This window comes from Erpetoichthys calabaricus, chromosome 4, assembly GCF_900747795.2.
Source record: "Erpetoichthys calabaricus chromosome 4, fErpCal1.3, whole genome shotgun sequence".
NCBI classification, from domain to species: Eukaryota; Metazoa; Chordata; class Cladistia; order Polypteriformes; family Polypteridae; genus Erpetoichthys; species Erpetoichthys calabaricus.
The window spans coordinates 54,720,119-54,743,744 of record NC_041397.2 but is presented as its reverse complement, the minus strand read 5'-3'; the positions used below and the strand labels follow the sequence as shown (position 1 = coordinate 54,743,744).

The following is a 23,626-nucleotide window of genomic DNA, read 5'->3' as shown; positions in this document are numbered from 1 at the left end:
ACTTTGGAAGTTAATTCATTATTTTGTGCCTAAGTAGGCCTCTTCCCACAGTGGAGTAGGGGGGTCAGACAGTTTGTGGTGACGCCAATACTAGGCCTCTTCATTAAAGTTTTATATGAAATTATAGATACAAAGTCATTATTTTCATTGTTACTAAATTTTATTGATATTTTTTACGGACAGCTGACAGTAGCAAAAAGCAGGATATCAGTGCACTGTTTCTTTAAAAGACATTGGCAGGTACATATTAGTGTTCAAACATCAAGTCAATTATAACAAGATATGAGCTTAACTCTCCCAGAGTAACTGACGTTTGGCGTGTTTCATTTTTGTTAATGACCCCTATTGTACTTCCAGATGTGAAATGATCTGACATACAACTTAAACACTGTCTTTGGCTCCTTCTGACTCACCAGTGTGTGAAAACTTACACATATGATATTCTATACTCTGTGATACTGTATTTGACTTGACTTAATGTTTAGTTATGCAAGAAATTGAGCTTTTTAGCCCCACCTCCTGTTTTTTACTCTATAGACCTGAAAACCCCTCATAGTTAGGCTATATTTGGGCCATATTTTGGGTTAAAAATTTCACCCTTTTGAGAAAGAGTAAACCAATAGGGGTCTTGCGTAAAAATGATCAGAAGGACTTGAAGATTGTGAATGCCACATCAACTGGCCCCAAGGGTTGAAAATGACAAAACATAAGCAGATGCCTGAACCATCTTTTTCTCCTCAACACAACACCTGCTGTATCTGAAACATACTAACTTACCATTTTATTTATTATTTCATATATAATTAGGTGTTTCCATTCTGTTTTTAGGATCAGTCTTTGGACAATTGAAGATTGTAACAGTTCCATCCTTAGAAGGCTATTCTCATGGAGACATCAATCTGCCTTGTAGTGCCAGTCTTAACAGGAATGACATTAAGCTGATGTGGATAACATGGATTCAGAATACTCAGAAGGTTTATGAATATGATGGATACAATGCAAAACATATTGTAGAATTACCAGGATACAATGTTGATCTTAAGCAAGTACAGCAAGGGGATATAGCCTTAACAATATCAAGGAATACTTTAACACCTGGAGTATATACATTTAAATGTGAAGTAACAGAAGGCTCATTTGAAGGCAGAGGAGAAACTACACTAACAATAAGAGGTAAGTTAATTTTAATCAGTCTTAATCCAGGTTTAAGATTTATACTTTACTTTCTTCTAGATGCTAATTAGACACAAGAAAGTTATTTCTCATACAGAAACTAATTTTGTGTTAAACAAGATACTGTAACCTATTTTTTCTAATTCAAAATAGTAGTTTTTTTTTATTTCTTCAATAAATATTACCACCATTTGTCTTTAAATAATGAATGTAAGAATCCTCTTGCATTTTCATTTAACCATTAGAATTGTGTTTTGCTCCATTGAGATGTCTGATTAAAACTTGAATGTCATCAGACTGCTTTTAGCAGAGCCCTCTCTGTGATTGTTAATCTCCGCACCTAAATATGAAGCTATCTTGGAGCTTTGTTTGCAATAAAGACATGCAGGTATTGATAACCAGAGAAGTCTGATATGTGAAGTCCTATGGTGGTCTTCATAAGTCAGAGATAAACATACTCTTACATTTCTCATTGATCAGAAGGTTAAGGTTTGTCAGGATAACCTTCGAATTGTGGGAGTTAAGGATGGAATGGAGTGTGATAATATGAGCTCTGTCCTTGCCAATACATGACCCTAGTGGCTTCCAAACCTCTTAAACTTTTTCCTAGAGATCAAGGCCGGAGTGGGGTTGTCTGTCTACCCAGGAGTAACAAGATACAGATTAACTCACCATCCTCCGAGTGCATTATTACAAGGCCACCATACTAACTGTCAACAAAAGCAAAGAGAGATATAACTAAATACTTGTTATCTGTCCCTTGCCCTTTTCAAAGCATTCATGCAGATGTTGGTGCAAGCATATGTCACATTTACTATTACGCAGTGTGTTGCCATGATCAGGTTTATACTTGTAGAGTATAGGGAGCTTCAGCTTCCAGATAGGATTCTGTTCACAGACACATATATATATAATGATTGTAGTCACTTTTGTTGTACCTTCGATTGTCTCAGTTTTTATTCTGTCTGTCTTTGTCACTCCACACATCCACCTCAACATTTCTCATTTCTACCACATCCAGCTTCTTCTCCTGTACTGCCTCTGCTGCCCATGTCTCAGCTCCATACATCATTGCTGGTCTTATTATTGTCTTACAAAAATCTTACCTTTAGCCTTTGCCTTTGATTTAGCCTTTGATTCTTTGATCAATATATTAAAAATGGATTGCTTTGGCACATGATTTTGTAATTTGCAGAAAATTAACTTCCCATTCACTTGAATTTCTTCCTGTGATGATTCCAGAAGTACATGTCCTGATTTGTTAATTTAATGTTTGCAGTTTTGTTGTTGTTTTTTATGATCTTAGATAATGACTTTTTGGCTCAATAATATAATTTTTTGTATTATTGCTGTCATTATTTTCATTGTTACTAAATTTTATTGTTATTTTTTATGTACAGCAAACAATAACACAAAGAAGGATATCAATGCAGTGTTGCTTTTAAAGACATTGGCAGGTACATATTAGTGTTCAAATATCAAGTCAGTTATAACAAGATATGAGCTATAGGGCTTGTTTATACTTCACGCACAGAACATGTACGCGCACGCTTCATGGCTGTCACATGTTCCTAGCGTTCATTTGATGCGTCCTCTGAGCAGGTCCTCAGAAATTAACGCAATGCGTGCGCGAGTTGCAGTGCCAGCAACCAGTGCTCAGTGTGATAAAAGTTGGAATGTGACGTCAGAGTCTCTGTTTACTATTTACATGTGACAGAAAGCCTCTATGCGGCTCCTCCAGGATCGATGAGCGAGCTTCGATGTTTGATGAATGGTTCGATGTGGTGAAGCAAAATACCGACATACAGATGCATTTGTGGAGCTTTTATATTCAAGCGTCGCATATTCCCGATTGTAATGACACAGTACATTTTAAAGGTCTCACATACCATCTTTTGTGCCATCTTTTTTTTTTTTTTTTTTTCAACTTCACAACAGCAACATAATGTACAGCGTTGTATTTGAGCCACAGAGAAAAAAAATTTAAGGACATGGTGAAAACGTGTATTTTGTGATTAAAGTGGAAATTTCGGCTTTAATCTCAAAATGTTCACTTTAACCTCGTAGTTTACATCATCTTTAAAGCAGACCGTTGTAACCGTCATCACAGTTTTTAATCGCTATGAGCTTCTTGGACCTAACAGCGGCGGCAAGCAGCAATAGATCACCACTCAGAACACATTAAATATATGATATTCCAACTCTCTGCAAATTTAGAATCTTTAGATTTATACTTGATATCACTTTCATGATGAAATGCATTAATGTATGTATGTTACATTTTACAGATAAATCGTTAATTTTGTTTAAATAATGAATACTGTTAATAATTACACACATGGGGGTGACACGGTGGCGGAGCGGTAGCACTGCTCTCTCGCAGGGAGTCACGTCGCTGATATTCCCTGCTTGGAGTTTCCATGTTTTCCTGCTGGGTTTCCACACTGTGCTCCAGTTTCCTTCCAAAGATATGCAGATTTGGGGATTTGGTAGCGCTAAAATTACTCCAGTGTATGTGTGTGCTTGCATTCACCTTGCGATGAGCTGATGCCTCGTCCAGGGATTGTTTCTGCTTCATGCCCAATGCTTGCTGAAATGGACACATCCCTGGACTGATGGATTTAATCATTAAACATCCTTTTCAGAGATATTGCAATTAGGTGTCATCGGAATTTAATGGTTGTTCCAGGCAATTCACAACACAGAAAAGCCGACCCTGTTCTCACCGTGATAGTATCTCGCGCTGCCACCTGCTGGATTTCTCCAGATTTACGTAAAGTACACACGCAAGTATAAACAGTAAAACGCTTGTGTAGCAGGAGCGTCCGCTGCAGCATGCGTCGCGAGAAGTATAAACCTGGCCTAACACTCCCAGAGCAACTGATGTTTGGCATGTTTCATTTTGGTTAAAGACTCCTGTTGTACTTCCAGATGTGAAATGATCTGACATACAGCTTAAACACTGTCTTTGGCTCCTCCTGACTCACCAGTGCTTGAAAAGTTTCACATATGATGTTCTCTGTTCTATGATACTGTATTTGACTTGACTTAATGTCTACTTATGCAAAACATAGGGGGGGGTCTCTCCCAATTTTTTGCTCTCTAGACCTAAAAACCCCTCATAGGCCATTTTTGGGCCATATTTTGGATAGAAAATTACACCATTATGAGAAAGAGTAAACCAATAGGATTATGAATGTCACATCAACTGGCCCTTTTGAAAATGACAAAACATAAGCATGTAGAGTATTATTTTAGACTATTTCAAGGTCAGTGTTTATGAATATGAATTTTATTTCGATTGATTATCATTTACTGGGGAAGTAGCTCTCTATGGACCTCTTTCAGAGGGAGAAAATGAAAAATTTCATTTACAATTTAGAATATTCAGATTTTGAATATTTTTAATTGAAGCACATATACTGGGAAATAACGATTAATAAAAAAGGCTTAAACAAACAAATACAAAAATGCCAGAATCACAACAGAATGTTACACTTTGTGCTAAGTAAGAAGCTGGTTAATTATAAGAAATCCTGGTGACACTTTAGATTAGGTATCACCTTTAATGCATCTTTTTGTCAAATACTGTTATGTAACATTAATAATAGGTTCTTTGGTGTAGGAAAAAAGAGAGATTTAGCAGAATAACTGCATGTGTCATCATGATCACTGGTCTAACGGCCATTTTCTGGGTTTACCTGGGTTGGCTGGTGTTGTGATGTGAAATTTTGCAAACAAGTTGATAAATATTTTGTATGTCATTATTTGTAACTTAGAGAAAGCAATGTAATATTAGTGTTACATTATTGATAATAACAGCAATGGTTTGATGGTTTAAGAACCCCTTAAACACTTTTTTGGTAATTTTACGACATGGTTGGGGGGGAAGTGCCTCAAACAAGTTTGGCTAATGTTTCTCTGCTAAAGTCTCTCTCTCAACACCCACAGGAAAGTGAGGCTACCTAACTGCCAAGCTTTACCTTAACATATGGTTTTTGGGGGCAGGTGTGAAGGTGTTCCATTCCCCCATTGGTCTGAAGTATGGCTGTTTGGAATTGGCTTGTATCAAAAGCCTTTAAGTACCACAGCACCCTATTGGCTGTAGGGGTTGGACAGAAAACCTATAAATTTGCTTGCTTTACCTCACCCTATCTCTCTTACCAAACTGATGAAAGACCATCTGACACCATGAACTGAAAAGGACAACACAATGAAGAGCACAGCTCGGCAGCCATATTGAGACAAGCATGCAGCCTGTTCTGAAGAAAGCTGACCAGAAATGATGCCTTAACTAGAGACATTTTAAGTAACTAACAAGTCTGTGTGCAGCCTGAAACTACACATCGCCATTTATCAGGTTGTATGGCTGCCAATATTCAAATGTACTTTGCATATTGTTATTATTTATGAACATTATCAATAATGCATTGTTTAAATTGTAACTTAACTCCTGATTGTCTTTAACTGCACCTAATTGCCTGAGGTTATAAATGTAGAAGAGAAGGTGGGGAGAAGTTAGATACTATAATACCTTATAAACAGTTGTAAGTCTGTGAGGCTACATATTAATAATACAATATGGGAAAGTAGAGTAAAATATTACTCTACCAACACAAAACAGCTGGTTGACACCAAATCTCTTTCATCCATTCTTTGTGGTCCAAGGCATTCTTTAGGGTGAGACCCATACTTTTCTTTTGTCACGTGCTACGACCTTCAGCCATGTGCTCTTTGGCCTTCTTGTGGACCTTACACTTCCCTACACTTAAATTATAATGTACCTGTTTACATCAATATTCTCCACATTTTGCTCCACATGCCTGAACCATCTTTTTCTCCTCAACCCAACACCTGCTGTATCTGGAACATATTAACTTACCATTTTGTTTATTATTTCATATATAACTAGGTGTTTCCATTCTGTTTTTAGGATCCATCTTTGGACAATTGAAGGTTGTAACAGTTCCATCATTAGAAGGCTATTCTGATGGAGACATCAATCTGCCTTGTAATGCCAGTCTTAACAGGAAGAACATTAAGCTGATGCGGATAACATGGATTCAGAATGCTGTGAAGGTTTACGAATATGATGGATCGACTGCAACCCATATCGTAAAAATACCAGGATACAATGTTGATCTTAAGCAAGTACAGCAAGGGGACGTAGCCTTGACAATAGCAAGGAATATTTTAACACCTGGTGTATATACATTTAAATGTGAAGTAAGAGAAGGCTCATCTGAAGACAGAGGAGAAACTACACTAACAGTAAAAGGTAAGTTAGTTTTTATTGTTCTTAATCAAAGCAAGCTTTGATTGGCAAGCTTTCTGTTCCTGATACTCTTCATCTCCTTCTTGACTGTTCTTTTACTACTTAAATATTAAACAAATCTCTTTGGGTCATATATTTCTCCAACTATATTTTAGCTTTCCTGATTTTCTTTTTAACCAATGCTCTAATGCTCTCACATGCTGTACAGTTTGTGCTGAAGTTACAATTCTTTGTACAAAAAAATATGTTTAGCTTAGTGCTTGACATGGGGCAAAGTATTGCTCTGGCAAGTAAAGATGTTTTTTCTTTTGTTGTTTTCATAGCACCACCTCAGATTTTGACTGTTAACGCAGCAAGAAGTGTCACTGTCAAAGAACTTCCATATGACCTGACATGCAGTGTACCTAACCTGAGATGGAACAAGGTGGAAAAAATGACCCTTACTTGGAAAGAGAATGGAAAGGATCTGTGTTTCTTTGATGGATCCAATAGTGATGCACAACAATCCAAGAAATGTCACTGTGTCGAGTGTTACCCATCTCTGTGCTTACTTACTTTAAGAGATGCCCACATATCAGACGTTAATTATACATGCATTGTAACTGAAGGAAATGCAGAAGGAAATGCTGCAATAGAAGTGAAATTTAAAGGTATTTTAATGTTTTGCTTTAATTTAATATATATTACTAATGAGAGACTTGTTCTATTATGATTACACCACTGCCTGTTCCTCAGTATCCAGGTATCACAGTCAATGAGTAAATAAGGAATGATTATGATTTTCACGGTTATGTCAACACGGCAGTCAGTGCAAGATTGTATGTGAAAAAAAATATTATGGGCATTTTTGTAAAACAAAACTCTGCTGTTTTGTTCATCACTAGTAATGAAGCTGTTAAGCTCGTGTGATTTGTAGTCTGATATTTTCTTTACTTTTTGTGAAAACAGAAAACATTTTAAGAAATGTAACACAAGATTGACCCCAGTATCTCCTTAAGACATTTTTGAAAGGTCTCCAATTTTGCTATATCACTTGCTAATTAGCTATTGATTCTTAACTTAGGTCTTCAATACGCTTCCCCTTAATTTACCCTGGTGTTTTCAGATTCTTACAGTAATTCATTACTTTAAGAAATACACTGGACAACCTTATTAATGGCTTCATGAGTTTGATTATATCCCCACATAACCTTCTTTTGTTCAAAAATACAAATGGATTTTCATTAGTTTGTCAGGGAAGTCATAGTCTTTTAGGTGGATGATGTACTTTACGTAGTGACAAGGAATAAAGAACGCAAGTGTTTTGAACCTCACAAACAAAAGAGAGGCTCGTACTGCTGATGTCTCATGTTTTTCATACTACAACAGAAAGGAAAAAAGAAGCACAGAGAATGAACTTTCTATACCTGTTAACCTGTTAACTCTTCACACAGCATTGATCTCCATCAGGCACAGCATGCTGTTGGCTGTCAGAAAAAGGGTCAAACACAACTGTGCCAGAAGGTCCACACGCAGTTGGTAAAGCAGACATGGGCAATTGTTTAAACTGATGTGCCCCAGCGACAAGATTAGCAACTATGGTCAGCAAATCTGACTTACCCTATGACTGAAAGTCACATAATGTGACATCAGCTTTACCTGCTACATGGTGAAGATAACCCAGCCTTGCATATTTCTATAAAAAACATTTAAACAACAACTTTAATGGCTCACAATGCTTAAAAAAGATTCTCATTTATGTTTCATTTACAAATCAACTTTGTTACAGATGTTTCTTCTAAAATTCCTTAGGAGAAGTAGCTTTAGACAAAAATGAGAATTTGGTTTAAAAATTATACTATGTTTTGTGAGATCTCTTTGTAGTCTTGTTTGAACTCCTTCAAGACATCACATTTCTTACTTACTATTGGACTGATGTCTTTATTCAAGGTGACTTTCAACATTTGAGATACAATTGGTTATATTTCTTTTTCTAATTGGAGCACAGACAGCTGAAGTGACTTGCTTGAGGTCACACGGTATTAGTAGCAGAGACTTGAACCCACAATCTCAGGATTTGAAGCCCAAGTCTTATCTACTACAACACACTGCCTACCTTGTTTCCCACAATAGGTTCAGTCCAATTGGAGCACAGCAATATAAATTACAGCAACTACTTGTATTGTCCACAAGCAAGGACTACAGTTTTGTAATCATATTAAAGTGTTTTATTACCACAAACAACTGTTCATAAATTTCACCATTTATTACTGAGCACACAAAGCACATACTTATAAACTGTAAAGAAAAAAGTATCAAGACACTACTAGGAAAATTTGAGTCCATTTGTGACTTTGCGGAGATCTCTGCTGAAACTCAAGAAGAGACATTTATGAGAATACCGGGGTATATTTTTCACAGAAGAAAAATCTGAGTAGAATGAAACCAAAAGAAAATGTCTCAGTTTTATTTATTTCTGATATTGTTGTTGGCTAGGTGAAACCAAAAAAAAAACTTTTTGGATTTTTCATTCCTGTGGGTTTTTTCCTGCATGTTCCCTACCCTGTCTGTCACCCTCACCAACCTAATGTCTGTAAAATGCGCAAAAACAGAAGTGGTCCTTATCGCAAAAGACCAGGAAAAAGAAAAGGACACATTAAAGTAACTACATCATCTCTTTCCTGTCTTCCTTCGCTATCTTTCTTTCATTGCCAGTGTGTAATTGTTTGCATATTAACTGTGACCTGAAAATGACGGCTAAAACCTCCCCAAAATTCAAGTGTTTACAGTATTATTCGTAAAGCTGACCTTTTGTTCTTTATTCACAGCCAGCTCAATCTCTCCATGTTATTGCAGTGTCTTTTACAGGCTGTGTGTCTGCTGTCTAATTACTGACTGGACTAGCAGAGCTCTTAGGTCACCCAATCCACTGTGCATTCCTGATTTGCTATTGGAGCTTGTAAAACACTCTGCTGCAGCGTCCCTACAGTAAACATACCTTTTTTCCCCTCTTGTCCTGTTTCATTTCAACTGACTGCTAAAACAGTATGTTTTTTTTTTCAACTTGTTCTCTCTTGCTTTACCATTTCCATAACTTTCATGATCAAGCACCTTAGTTACTCCATTATTTAACTTCCACACTGCAGTTAACGATAACCATCCAAGTTTACCAGATGCTCTGCCTCTTATTTGATTTCTTCCTTCTAAATCAAATTCAAACATGGCTGTTCCTATATTAGCAGCAGTTACTTCTCCAAACAGTTCTGAATAAGCAATCATAGCATATTTTTGAAATACTGGACGGACCTCAGCAATGCATAGAGAATGCTGTGCAGTGAAGAGCAATGAAAGAACGCATCCTTGCTGTTTTTCTTTCATTTCAGCCCTCTCATTTTGCTCATACTCACATTTTCCATCCTTATCTGAGCTCTTATCAGTCTCAGGTAACTCACCAACCCATTTTTTTAAAGTTCCATGCATTAACTTTTATTATGTGCGGCTTAAACTCTTTTTTTCCCTTGCTTTCTCTTCTGCTTTCTGCTTTAGTAGTGGCTATTCTACATGCTAGCACCTCACATTTTTCAAGCCAGTTGTTCCAATCCTCAAACATTAAAAACATTCACATGCCACTCCATTTTCACTTTCCACCGCTTTCCTATTTTTGACCTCATACTGTCCCTCCTTATTGCCAATAATACAAGCCAGTAACCCTGTTATAACAGCAGCTGTCTTCTGCATGCTGTATTTACAAATTTACTACCAAATCTTATTATGGGATATATCATCTACTGTTAAATTCTGCTCTGTACTTCTAAAATTTATATTTTTTATTTCTTACTATATTGAGAAATTGTTCTGTTCTGTGTACTACATTGTATTGACCACCTTCTTTTAACACCCACTGCACGCCCAGCCTACCTGGAAAGGTGTCTCTTTTTGAACTGCCTTTCCCAAGGTTTCTTCTATTTTTCCCTACAAGGTTTTTTTGGGAGTTTTTCCTTGTCTTCTTAGAGAGTCAAGGCTGGGGGGCTGTCAAGAGGCAGGGCCTGTTAAAGCCCATTGCGGCACTTCCTGTGTGATTTTGGGCTATACTAAAATAAACTGTATTGTATTGTATTGTACTTTTATAATTCTTCCGTATTTGTTATGGATTGGCCTAGCTTTTGCATCTTAAACTAATACACACTCATACACACTGTTCCTATCCATGCAAGCACTAATTAGTGTTGCCTACAATGCCTGTCACTCCTTAGTACTATGCATAGGACTCACTAAAATTCCATGCACTAAGCACAATTCTACTTCCTCCACCAAGAGTGTAGCCCACTGCCTTCTGACTCTGACTCGATTAAAATGATGCAGCGGGCTCTTTTTTTAAGCATGACCCGGTAATTTCTACCTGTCTTTTGTCCCAGTCTTCCAGAGCACTTCTGGGACATGAGGAAACCAGAGCAGTCTTCCCAAGGCAGCGCCCTCTGGTAGTCTCCAAGGACCCCAAAAGGACTGTGGTTCCTGACTCCATTTTTCATGTAATCCTGTGGGTGTCCTAATTGGGTTTAGCACTGATGAACATTACCACCTGTTGTGTGGGGAAATGACCTGTTTCTGGTAAGCCCATTCTTCCCATCCTTCGATTATGGCCTTCTGGCCGGACACAAAAGCATTTGTTATCCTGGCCAGGATGCCTGTCCTTCCTTCTAGGAACCCACATGTTCCTTAAAAATATATATTTAATTTATATTTATCTTAGCCATTCCTTGTTATCTTATTCTAATCTTTTCCTGAAAAACAGATTGGAAAACAAATTGAGTATATAAAAACAATTTTCTATTATTTTTAATAGAAAAAAGTAATGTGTTCCCAGTACACCAGAAATCCCCAAACAATTTCCCCAGATATTACCAAAACACCCTTAACCACCTATATAACAACCAACCCTTGATTTCTCCATAATAAAAAACAGTTCCTTCATCAATTAAATAAGAAACTGTTAATGAAGTCAGTAGTGGGAATGTTCCTGCACATTAACCTACTATACTAGAAAGAAACCAGGTCTTCACCTCTTGTACAGTGGATTCATAACAAAGCAAAATGTACTATAGTTATGAAAATTATATATATATATATATATATTGTCACACACGTGCGAGTAGGAGGCAGTCAAAGAGCCTAAAGGTGAGTGAACTATCGCAAGATATGGGTGTCACGTGGTACTTACCTGGATCTCTTCTTTCTACAGAAAACCCGAAGAAAAATAATGGCCTCCACTTCCGGGTATCAAAATGGCCGCTCCTAAAGAACACATCACTTCCGACTCACTTCAATGACATTACTTCCGGTTCCTGTTCATAACGTCACTTCATGCCAACCATTTCCTTTTCCCATAATCCTGTCTGTATTTAACCAATCATTTTCACAAAGTAAAACTGTCAATTGTATTTTCAATCTTGAAGACTTTTGATCTGTTTTTTCTTATATATTGTCTTAGGGCAATACACGGGGACAGTCCCCAAACCTTTTTTTTTTGTCTTTTGACTTGATTTCTCGGGTTTTTCCCACAATATAGTATATATATATATATAGTATATATATATATATATATATTTATATATATATATGTATATATATATATATATATATATACACAGCCTGCGGTGGGTTGGCACCCTGCCCGGGATTGGTTCCTGCCTTGTGCCCTGTGTTGGCTGGGATTGGCTCCAGCAGACCCCCGTGACCCTGTGTTCGGATTTAGCGGGTTGGATAATGGATGGATGGATGGATATATATACACAGTATATATATATATATATATATATATATATATATATATATATATATATATATATATATATATATATATATATATAATAAAATCACAATCTGAACTTTGCTTCCCCTTAAGTAAATGAACCAGCTGCCATAGCGCAATGTCTAAGGCTTTGCCTCGGGCGCTAATCTCCGAGGTTCAATCCCTACAAGGGGGAGTGAAAGTGCGTACACGCAATGGGCCCCAATTAGGGTGAAACGCATGTTGTGTACTCTTTGTATTATTTGTCAGGTACTATATAACATGTCTCATCTGCTACTCACAACTGAGAGGGTGTGGCGTACGTCTGCCGACTGACTAAGCAATCACATGCGTTACCTAATAGATAACCACGCAAATATCAGATTGTGATCAGATCTATGCATGTAATACTCTGATCTTCATCCTGTCAAGTAAGTAAATCAGCCATCATGGTGCAACGCCTCAGGTGCCGACATCTGAGGTTTGATCCCCTTGAGGGGGAAACACGTGTCGTGTACTCTTCGTATTATTTGGCAGGTATATATATATATATATATATATATAGGGCGGCACGGTGGCGCAGTGGGTAGCGCTGCTGCCTCGCAGTTGGGAGACCTGGGGACCTGGGTTCGCTTCCCGGGTCCTCCCTGCGTGGAGTTTGCATGTTCTCCCCGTGTCTGCGTGGGTTTCCTCTGGGCGCTCCGGTTTCCTCCCACAGTCCAAAGACATGCAGGTTAGGTGGATTGGCGATTCTAAATTGGCCCTAGTGTGTGCTTGGTGTGTGTGTGGGTGTGTTTGTGTGTGTCCTGCGGTGGGTTGGCACCCTGCCCGGGACTGGTTCCTGCCTTGTGCCCTGTGTTGGCTGGGATTGGCTCCAGCAGACCCCCGTGACCCTGTATTCGGATTCAGCAGGTTGGAAAATGGATGGATGGATGGATATATATATATATATATATGAGGTCCCTGGAAGAGGGTGTTTAGCGCTCCCAATATCTTTGCAAAAGAACAAAGGTCCAAGTCTTTAGAGTCCTGGTACTTCCTGTTTTACTATATGGTTGCGAGAGACGGACACTATCCAGTGACCTGAGATAAAGACTGGACTCCTTTGGTACTGTCTCTCATTGGAGAATCCTTGGATAAAGCTGGTTTGACTTTGTGTTGAACGAGCAGTTGCTCACGCAGTCCCGAATGAGGCACATTACATGCACTGTGACGGAGCGTCAGTTACAGCACTATGGCCATGTGTTGCGATTCTTCCTAATACTTTTCATCTCCTCCTTGACTGTTCTTTTACTACTAGAATATTAAAAGGATCTCTTTGGGTCATATTTTTCTCCAGTTGCCTTTTAGCTTTCCTGATATTCTTTTTAACCAATGCACTCAAGCTCTCACATGCTAAACAGTTTGTGCTGGAGTTCCTATTCTTTGTATACAAAATATGTTTAGCTTAGTGCTTGATATGTGGCAAAGTATTGCTCTGGCAAATAAAGATGTTTTTCTTTTGTTGTTTTCACAGCACCACCTCAGATTTTGACTGTTAATGCAGCAAGAAGTGTCACTGTCAAAGAACTACCATATGACCTGACATGCAGTGTACCTAACCTGAGATGGAACAAGGTGGAAAAAATGACCCTTACTTGGAAAGAGAATGGAAAGGATCTGTGTTTCTTTGATGGATCCAATAGTGATGCACAACAATCCAAGAAATGTCATTGTGTCAAGAGTTACCCATCTCTTTGCTTACTTTCATTAACTGATGCCCACATATCAGATGTTAATTATACATGCATTGTAACTGAAGGAAATGCAGAAGGAAGCGCTACAATAGCAGTGAAATTTAAAGGTATTGTAATGTTCTGTTTTAATATGTATTGTTTGCCTGTATCTCAGTATACAGGTATCACAGTCCATGAGTAAATGAGGAATGATGATGATTTTCAGAGTTATGTCAACATGGCAGTCAAAGCAATTGACTGTCGTACAGCATCAATGAGTGTTTATCATTGAAATACCCATCCAACACACCCCAAAATTCTAAATCAAGCATATATCAAACTTACTGAATATAGACTGAAATCGGTATTCAGAGTAAAGGCTTGCAAGGTAAAATAAATTATTTGAAAAATTAAGCTTGCTATGGGGGTTATGTTTTTATGTTTAACAACATTTCTAGGAAGGGAGAGAGTTTTATTTAAAATAAATAGGAAAATTTATAAAATTGGATTCTGTCAAGCTTGTGCAAATTACTAGCATGACACTAAGAAAACACTGAGGAGTCAGAAAAACAAATTCTGAAAGACTTGCACAAGCTTCAGGACTGGGAGAACACCTGAAAAGTGAAGTGTAGGAATGTGCAAAGTGCTGCATGCGCACAAAAGGAATGTCAGTTATAAATGCCAGTCACTGTATGTCAGGAAGCAACCTCGGAGGAGGATTTAGTAGTTTATGTTGACACAACATTTTCATCACCTAAGCAATGCACAGAAGTGATTAGAAAGGCAAATAACATGGTAGTTTATATCATAAAAACTTTTATATAATAAATTATACATAAATCGTTTGATGTTATACTTGGACTATATAATGCAGTAGTCAGACCACATCTGGAGTACTGTGTGCAATTCTGGTCACCGTGCTACAAGAAAGACATAGCAGCACTTGAATATGTGCAGAGGAGGGCATCCAAATGCATCCCAGGACTTAAAGTCACACCATACTCTGACAGACTCATGGAATTTAATGTGTTTAGTGTATGTGGGGGCCTAATCCAGGTCTTCAAAATCCTCAAAGGCACTGATAAAGTAGATCAGCAGAATTTTTTCATCTTAAATGTGAATCACGTACTTGAGGACACCAGTCGAAATTAAGGGGAAATGCATTTAGGGCATAAAGGACTTCATGTAGAGAATCTAGAACATACTACCAACACATGTAGTAAAAGCAGAAAGCTGGATGAGATATTGGGACAGCGTAGCTATTAGCTAAACAAACGAGCTTGATGGAGTGAAAAGCCTTTACCTGTTTGTCAGATATCTTATGTTCTTATGTTAAAAAGGAACCACCGGTTTCAGAAAACTAGATTTGTTAAGAACAAAAAGAGCTACTATACTCAATTTAAAAGCCAGCTGTGCCTTGCATATGAGAAGCGCATTGATGATGCCAGTCCTGCAACTTGAAAGTCCAAAGTGAATTGCATAATCAGCATTTGGATAAGAGAATATTGTAATGAATACCAAGAAGGTAGAACACAGAGACACCATGGAAGATAATTTGTCTAAGGGTTTAACTTGTTTATCTTATTTGATTTACTTTACAGAACAAGCAAATTGCTGAACCCTAGTACAACTCTGTAAACTTTCCCACCGTTGACTACAAAAAATATACTTGCAGACAACTGGGATGAGTTTGTTTCACTTTGCCTTACCCCTCTCCACATTCACTCATGCTAATCTCAGACTGAATAAAGTCACATACCTGCATAGTTGTGGCTAGTGCTTCACATGCAAGTAATTTATTCGGCAAAAAGCGAGTCATGTTAGACATATATGATTTATGTTTTTTTTTTTTTTCAAACAAATTTCATGGTATCTTCAGCCTTTACATTTGCCTTTGGCTGCTCTGGTGAAGACATTTTTCAGTCATTTTTTAACATACTTAGTCCTGAACAGAGTTGCAGGGGGGTGCTGGAGCCTAACTCAGCCAACATAGGACACTAGGCAGAAACAAACCCTGGGCAGGGAGCCAATGGTGAGAACACACAATGTTCAAATTCCTACCCTGTTGCAAAGTGTCAGAATTGTTGACATGGAAACTGAGGGTCATCACAGGTGATTACCCTGTTGGGCTCACCATATCTTCCGGAGTAATAGTTGGAAGTACATGAGACATCATTTTCATTTTGCTGTCCTATAATTTATTCATTACAGACCATTTTAGAGTGATCTTTTTTTATAGTCTGACCAGCCAGGAAGCATGACAAATTTAAAAGTTTGGAGGTTTTCACTATTTTCGGTGTGTTGCCTTGTTTGAATAAGTTGCTGATATGTGTGTGACATTGAAATAATCGGCTTGATTAATGTGTTCAAGATTGAACTGCTCCTGCTTTGATGCAGTGCCTTGCTTGCTTTGAACTTGTGCCTGTGACTATTCTGGTAGCTCTGCTTGGGGTATCACTCACTTACATCTCTGGACCTGGGGCCTCATGCATAACGGCGTGCGTAGAATTCGCACTATAACATGACGTAAGCACAAAAGCCGAAATGTGCTTACGCACAGAAAAATCCAGATGCAGGAATCTGTGCATTCGCCAACTTCCGCGTTCTTCCGCTACATAAAACCCGCTCAGCATGGAAATAAACGCACATGCACGCACCAACTCCTCCCAGAATTACACCTCTTTGAATATGCAAATCAATATAAATAGCCCTTAAGCCCAGCATTCTGTGAAAAGGCAACGGCAAAAGTACAGTACGAGGAAAAATAGAAGAATTTCAGCGAATACCAAATGGAGGCAAAGAAAAAACGTACTATTTGTTGGTTTAAACAGTTATATAAGCAACAAAAGGAAGTTGATCGAGTGACATAGTGTGTCGGAGAAACTCGAAAGCTCAAGTTCACAAAGTCGCACAGTGGCGAAATAAATTTGTCACATATCAAAGTCGGCGTGAAAAGACGACTCGTAGCGGACCGTCTGAGTGTCATATGAAAGCTTATTAGGGTACAGTGAAAAAAAAGGCACACAGTGTGAAAAAAGCACGAAATGTCAACTTTAATCTTGAAATTTCCACTTTAATCACGTAGTTTATTTTGTCATTAAAGTAGAACATCAAAAACTTCATCTTAAAATCGTTTCATTTACTAGTTTCTCAAATCCCATCGTAACTAAAGTAGCATGTTAAATGCTTTGTTTTGTATTTGATCTTCTATGTGCTCTATGTGCCTGAATCACTACGTGCTCTTCCTCCGACAGGACACAGAAACCATTACGTTCGTTATATTACAGCTCTCTGAGTAATTAAAATACTGAGAAGTATACGTGATATAATTTTCATGATGATATGAGTTAAAGCATGTTATTAAACATGGGAACATGGTGGCACAGTGATTGTTCATGTCTTACAGCAAGATGCTTGCTGCGCCATGCGCGACATTCAGTGAAATGCTTTATTACAAAAGTACTGTCTTTTTCAAACGTACTAACCCCCAATTCCTGTCCTTACTTTTCTTTCTCCAAATACCCAATCACCACACAATCAGCTCTCTAATAGACATTAAGCCATCTGTAAGCTTAGAACGCCGATTCTTCAAAACTTTTAAGGAACATCGAAATATCTTCGTAATGTTTAATTATTCTATCCATCTATTCTTCCAGTGTCGCGCCACAGCATGAAAACAGCACGAGGCAGGAACAAACCGTGAACGAAGCTCAAGCTCACTAGCGCTGTGGCACCGTGTAGTTAAAGTTTTATCTGATATAAACAACATATAATCAACATATTTTGCTGCATTTCATCTTAAAAATGATATCGTCATCATATGTGAATACGCGCTTTATAAAGTGGCTCAGGTTGTGCAACATTATAACTGTATCATAAGTACAATTACCTCACGGTAACTTGCAAGTACAAACAGTTCTACAAGGATCACTTGATGGACTGATTGAGTGTGTTTAGAGTTCTTGGAATGAAACTATTTGTGAACTGCGAGGTCCGAACAGGAAAGGCTGTGAAGCGTTGGTCGGATGAGAGCAGTTCAAATAGCGAATGGCTGAGGCAGCAAGTGCTTAATGCTGTATACCGATAATTCTCTTTACAATCGCTGTAGACCTGTGATTCACACTCAGATACAGTGATATAAATACTCCGAGTGGTGCAGTGAGAGTAATATGGAAAAAGATGAATCGCTGTGGCAACTCCTAATGGGAGCAGCTGACAGAAGAAGAAGAAGGTGTAGTGAGAGTAACAATGCTAAAGCAGTTATGGTATTTAGAATAGTTTGACCATTCTGTGGACCATTATATTGTTACAGGTTAATTACAATCAGATGCATTAAATTTATGAACGATATGCGGTTAATTTCAATGTATTTGATAAAGCCGCCGTCGTGGATGTGGATCTAAGAAAGGGTAACCACACAGGAACAGTAGCACTGCTTTGACGCTGGGTGCCGCCAGTCTGCAAAACCGAGCGGAGAACTTGCGTACGGCAGGGTATGAGGTACCATGGAAAAGTGCGTGGGTTTACACCAAGTGTAGGTTTTATACATTGCGATTTGAACGTGGAAACGTTCTTACGCAACATTTCTGTGCGTATGCACCATTTATACATGAGGCCCCTGGTGTTTGTATCACTTTAAGGTTGTAATGCTGTAGAAAGCACATATAATAATAAAAAGTTTATGAAGTTAGCATGACAGACACACATATAATTTATGTGAAAGGCAGCAGCATTTTGAACCTTGTTATCAAAAACGTGGGGTTGAATGTTAAAGCAGCCTGTCATTGAACAGTGTTACCTAGAAAGCTGAGGAACAGATGGAATGCTTATACAAAGTTTTCTATTAGTCAGAAAGCAGGCCTCATCCAACCACAGGCGTTTCTGTCTGCTGGCTGCTCCAGTGTTCTTTATTATAGATTTTATACAGCATTTTCTTTTTACAAAAAATAAAAATTGTGATTATCATTATTATTATCATCAGTAATTATGAGAATAATTTCTCATTGGATCATTACATCTAGATTTCTTTTAAATGTCTTCACTAACAAGTGAAGTGAAAAATATACAGTATGTGGATATGTTACACATCCACTTAATGATTAATAAGAAACTCAAGTAATGAATAGTGATGCACAACACTGAGTCTGCAGCTAAACTTAGAATTTCGCTTCTTAAAAAATTTGCTTCTCTGCTTCTAAAATCCACTGATCATATCACCTCCAGTGAGCATCTGGAAAGATTCTCCTGACTTGAATCAGCTTATAGATTTGGGAAAAATTAAGTGCAGATGATGCTACCTCTGACCCCAAATGAATAGTGTGAGATGGACCGGTGGCACTAATGTGTAGGCAGACAGTACACATGGCAGATGAGAGGGCATGGAATTACACAGAAGGAGCCATGACAAATCAGGGAGGCATTTGAGGGTGACCAAGGAAGGAAACAGTGGTTTGCACTGAAGAATAATATTCCTTGCTTTCCACTACAAAATTTCCATTACAGAAATTTTTGTGTGTTTCACACTTCACAATTGCATAATTGTATGTGAAGAAAAATTAGGAGCATTTTTGTAAAACAAAACTCTGCTGTTTTGTTCATCGCTAGTAATGAAGATGTTAAGGTTATGTAATTTGTAGATTGATATTTTCTTTCTTTTTGTGAAAACAGAAAACATTTTAAGAAATGTAACACAAGATTGACCCCAGTATCTCTTTAAGACATTTTTGAAAAGAGCTCAGTGTCACCAAATTTGCTATATCACTTGCTGATTTGCTATTAATTCTTAATTAAGGTCTTCAATATGCTTCCCCTTAATATGGTGTTTTCAGGTACTTACATTAATTCATTACTTTAAGAAATACACTGGATCAACCTTATTAATGGCTTCATGAGTTTGATTATATCCCCACATAGCCTTCTTTTGTTCAAAAATACAAATGAATTTTCATTAGTTTTTCAGGGAAGTCATAGTCCTTTAGGTGGATGATGTACTTTATGTAGTGACAAGGAATAAAGAACGCAGGTGTTTTGAACCTAACAAATAAAAGAGAGGCTCGTACTGCTGATGTCTCATGTTTTACATACTACAAAAGAAGGGAAAAAAGAAGGGCGGAGGATGAACTTTCTCTACCTGTTAACCTGTTAACTCTTCGTACAGCAACTGTGCTAGAAGGTCCACACGCAATATGGTAAAGCAGGCATGGGCAGTGATTTTCAATTGTTTAAACTGATGTGCCCCAGTCACAAGATCAGCAACTATAGTCAGCAAATCTGACATACCCTATGACTGAAAGTCACGTAATGTGACATCGGCTTTACCTGCAACATGGACAAGACAACCCGGCCTTGCATATTTCTATAAAAAACATTTAAACAACAACTTTCTCTCATCTGAACAATAAAAAGTAATCTTTCTAACCTTCTAAATAAAAATTTCTTAGTCAGCAGCTATGGACTGAGGTGGAGTCATCACTGGTCCTACCAGTTGAAGTGGAAGGACTAAAATACATACAGGGAGCTCTTGATGCAGTAGACTGTGTGGCCATTGGAAGAAAGTGGTAATGCAAGAGAAAATCTATTAAAAATGGTTCAGGGCATTAGTTTTTTCTGTTCCAGCACATTAGATTATACTTAAAAGTTTAAAGATGCACTAAATATTGCTAATGCATCCCAAATTGGAAAGTGAATAGATGTAATTTATTCCACAGCACAGATAAGCATAAACAAATTTTGTTATTTGAGAATTATCAAGGACACATTTTCAAAAAAAGGTCATTTTCCCCAGTAACACGCAGTCAGTTGTAAGTCAATCTACAAAAACATTGGAAGAATAAGCAGACTCCACTGCAGAGGAACATTCTGAAGCTTCTGTGATAGTGGATACTATAAAGATGGTCAGCATAGGCCTTATCTACTCTAGACCTAATTCTGCCGGGTCTTTTTCTTTCTCCCTCATCAAATGTCTCATCATCTGGTCATCAGTTATCAGTTGTTTTCTGTTTTAACTCGGTAAATTTCCTTGCCTTCACTCAACCTTTTAAGCTTTTTGTACACCTCCCCGAGTCACTGGATTCGAAATCGCTCCTGTTATTTTTCAGAAAACTTTTCAACACTCAAGTTGTTGTCAGAGGAGCCACACGCTTTATATGAAGGTACAGTAGCATCAACATAGAAGTTAATATTATTTATGAAGCTGTGACTAAGTCCCTCAGTGTTGTCAACACACAACTCGCACATCATTTCCCGGTCTATCATAGGAAAACAAGGTCTGCTTCTAGATTTACTTTGAATAACTTTCTTATAGGTAAGAGTAAGATGAATAAAGCGGTGGGGAGATCTACACAGTGGTTCCACAGGTTTATTTTTAAAGACATATTTAATATTTGAATAAAGCAGGTCCATCTTGTTGTGTCCATGAGTAGAACATGACACATACTAATGGAGGTTTGTTACTATTCTTTACAGATTGAAGTCACCACATGTGGGAGGAGCAGAACCTTTCTGGAAGGAGAAGAACCCTTTCTTGTAAAGTTTAAAAAGTGGCTCTTTACAAAGACGCTTTAATTCTTTCTATGCTAAAACAACCTGCTATGTCAACACAGCTTGTCATGTTACTTGACTACCTATTGAAAATCTACCTTGTCTCTTAATGATTTGGTGTTTGCTTAAAAATTACCTGAATGTTTTGATAATTAGTTAAGTAGAAAGTCTAAAAGCTCAGTGGCATTGTAAGTCTAGAATTTAAAGAATGCTACTGTGGGGTGATGTTTGGTTATAAAAGATCAGCAAATGCATCTACCACAAAGTGCAATTTATGAAGACACAAGAATGCCTCTTATAACCCCTGTTTCTAAGTTACACAAGCACGCTTCACTATAGCCCACTAACTCGACAGTAATGGCAGAAGCACATGAGCTCTGAAATCACTTTTCAAATGTATAAAATTAAATTTCTTTAATTGTTGTATTGGTGCTTACTGTAGTACTGTACTTTATTTGCTTTTGTTTATGGCACTATTTGAATAATGTTTAAAATGTTTTTTAAAGCCTGCTTTCATGTTTCATCTGAAGACAGTATAGATTCAGTACATTAAACAAAATGTTTTTGGTGAAAAACAAATTAAAATCTCTTGGTATTATGGTCACTAAAGGTAAAAATGATACAGGACTTTAGAATATTTAGACCTCTTCTTATCACACTTCTCTCACTCTCAAGTCACTAGTTGCATGGGAAGGCTCCACCATACTCCCAACCCAGTGCAACTGGTGGAGAAGGTCCATGGCACTTGTCCTAACACTGCACTAAAACCACAAACGCACTAAGAAAAAAAAATCTCAAAACTATGAGTCAGTACATTAAAAGAATAAGAACTTAAAACAAAAAAAAAATATCAGTAACAAATAAATAGTCCATTAAAAGTTAAAAATTCTAAAAGTCATCTTCAGACTTGGGTATCTGCGTTTAGCACCAGTTTCACTTGTTGTTTCTCCTTCTGCTCTTCGTTCCTCACTGCCACTGGCTCATCCCACCACTGCCACCATTTGTGATGGTCCAGGTTGGCTTCATGCTCCCTGGTTCCTTCTGGGAGACTCGTATAATCCAGAACCATTGACAGTCATGAACTGAGATGAGCCAGGCAAATGAGGACACGGACATTCAGTAAAGAGCTGGTCCAAAAGTGTTCAATGTTTTTATTTAAAATCCAAACAAGTGTTCAAAAAGTGCAGTGTAAACATCTTCACAATAAACAAATAATTCAATAAAGACAGTGATGTCCAAGAGTTAAAATCCAGAGATAAAATCAGTGTAAATCCAACAGTTATCAGGTCCTTAATGCTCCTCCTCTATTCAGCAACGAGCCCTGTACAACTCCCTCTCTGTCTCACCCATAGCCCAGGTCTTGCAGCTGGCAGAAACTCCAGCAGCCACGGTCCTCTTTACCGACACACATCTTAGCTGCATCCATCACCGTCTACCAGACCACTCAGAGCCAGTTCTCCCATTTTCCTTCTTGCTCCATGGCGTCCCGTCCTGAAAAGGACTCCGCCACCATCGAACCCACTGCTCTGATAATTCAGTAGGGATGATCTTCCCCTACAGCACTGATTTTTCACTCTTCTGCAGTGCTATTGACTGCTCTGTCTCCTGCTGGCTGGCTCTGCTCAGGCACCTGATGCTGCTCACTCACAGTCTTCCATTGTTCTCAGCTGAGCTTGCACACATAAACACACACACATGCACACACACACACACACACACTATATACTGGGAAGTTTAAAAAATATTTTCTGATTATTACAGAATATTAAATCCAGATGAGCTTCTTCCCTAGTTGGTGTTTAAACAAAATGTGTTCTGTAACAGTCAGCTGTAGAAAATTGCATACTTGTGCTCTGTTATTTGATAACACATCATGTTTAATATTTGCTAATATTCTTATCTAAATTTGCATTTGTACGTGATTTGTATTCAAATGCATCCACTGTCATCATCACATCTGTCTGCGTGAAACAACTTTGTTTCCAGCGCACCATTTCTTTGAAATTTGGTACACTTATTATTCAAGTCAAATTGTTTTGAAAGTTGAATTTTAATTGAAATCTTGCACCAAACATTTTTTTTGGTAGTGCCAATTTTTTAATCTATACTAATTAATAAAAGGCAAAGCCCTCACTGACTCACTGACTGACTGACTGA

The 23,626-nt window shown here is 37.8% G+C and overlaps 1 protein-coding gene across 2 annotated transcripts in view; it reads left to right on the top strand.

The window, feature by feature from the left end:
• The window catches only part of LOC114650041 (uncharacterized), a 29,449-nt gene extending 7,395 nt beyond the window's left edge, over nucleotides 1–22,054 (top strand). The window contains exons 3-7 of one of the 2 annotated variants that reach the window (XM_051926516.1): nucleotides 829–1,173; nucleotides 6,107–6,451; nucleotides 6,772–7,098; nucleotides 13,732–14,058; nucleotides 21,395–22,054. In XM_051926516.1, coding sequence (XP_051782476.1) covers nucleotides 829–1,173; nucleotides 6,107–6,451; nucleotides 6,772–7,098; nucleotides 13,732–14,058; nucleotides 21,395–21,399 — 1,349 coding nt within the window. In that variant the 3' untranslated portion in view covers nucleotides 21,400–22,054. The remainder of the gene's footprint in view (nucleotides 1–828; nucleotides 1,174–6,106; nucleotides 6,452–6,771; nucleotides 7,099–13,731; nucleotides 14,059–21,394) is intronic. The other variant, XM_051926518.1, reaches the window with a different exon arrangement.
• Nucleotides 22,055–23,626: the final 1,572 nt, after the last annotated feature.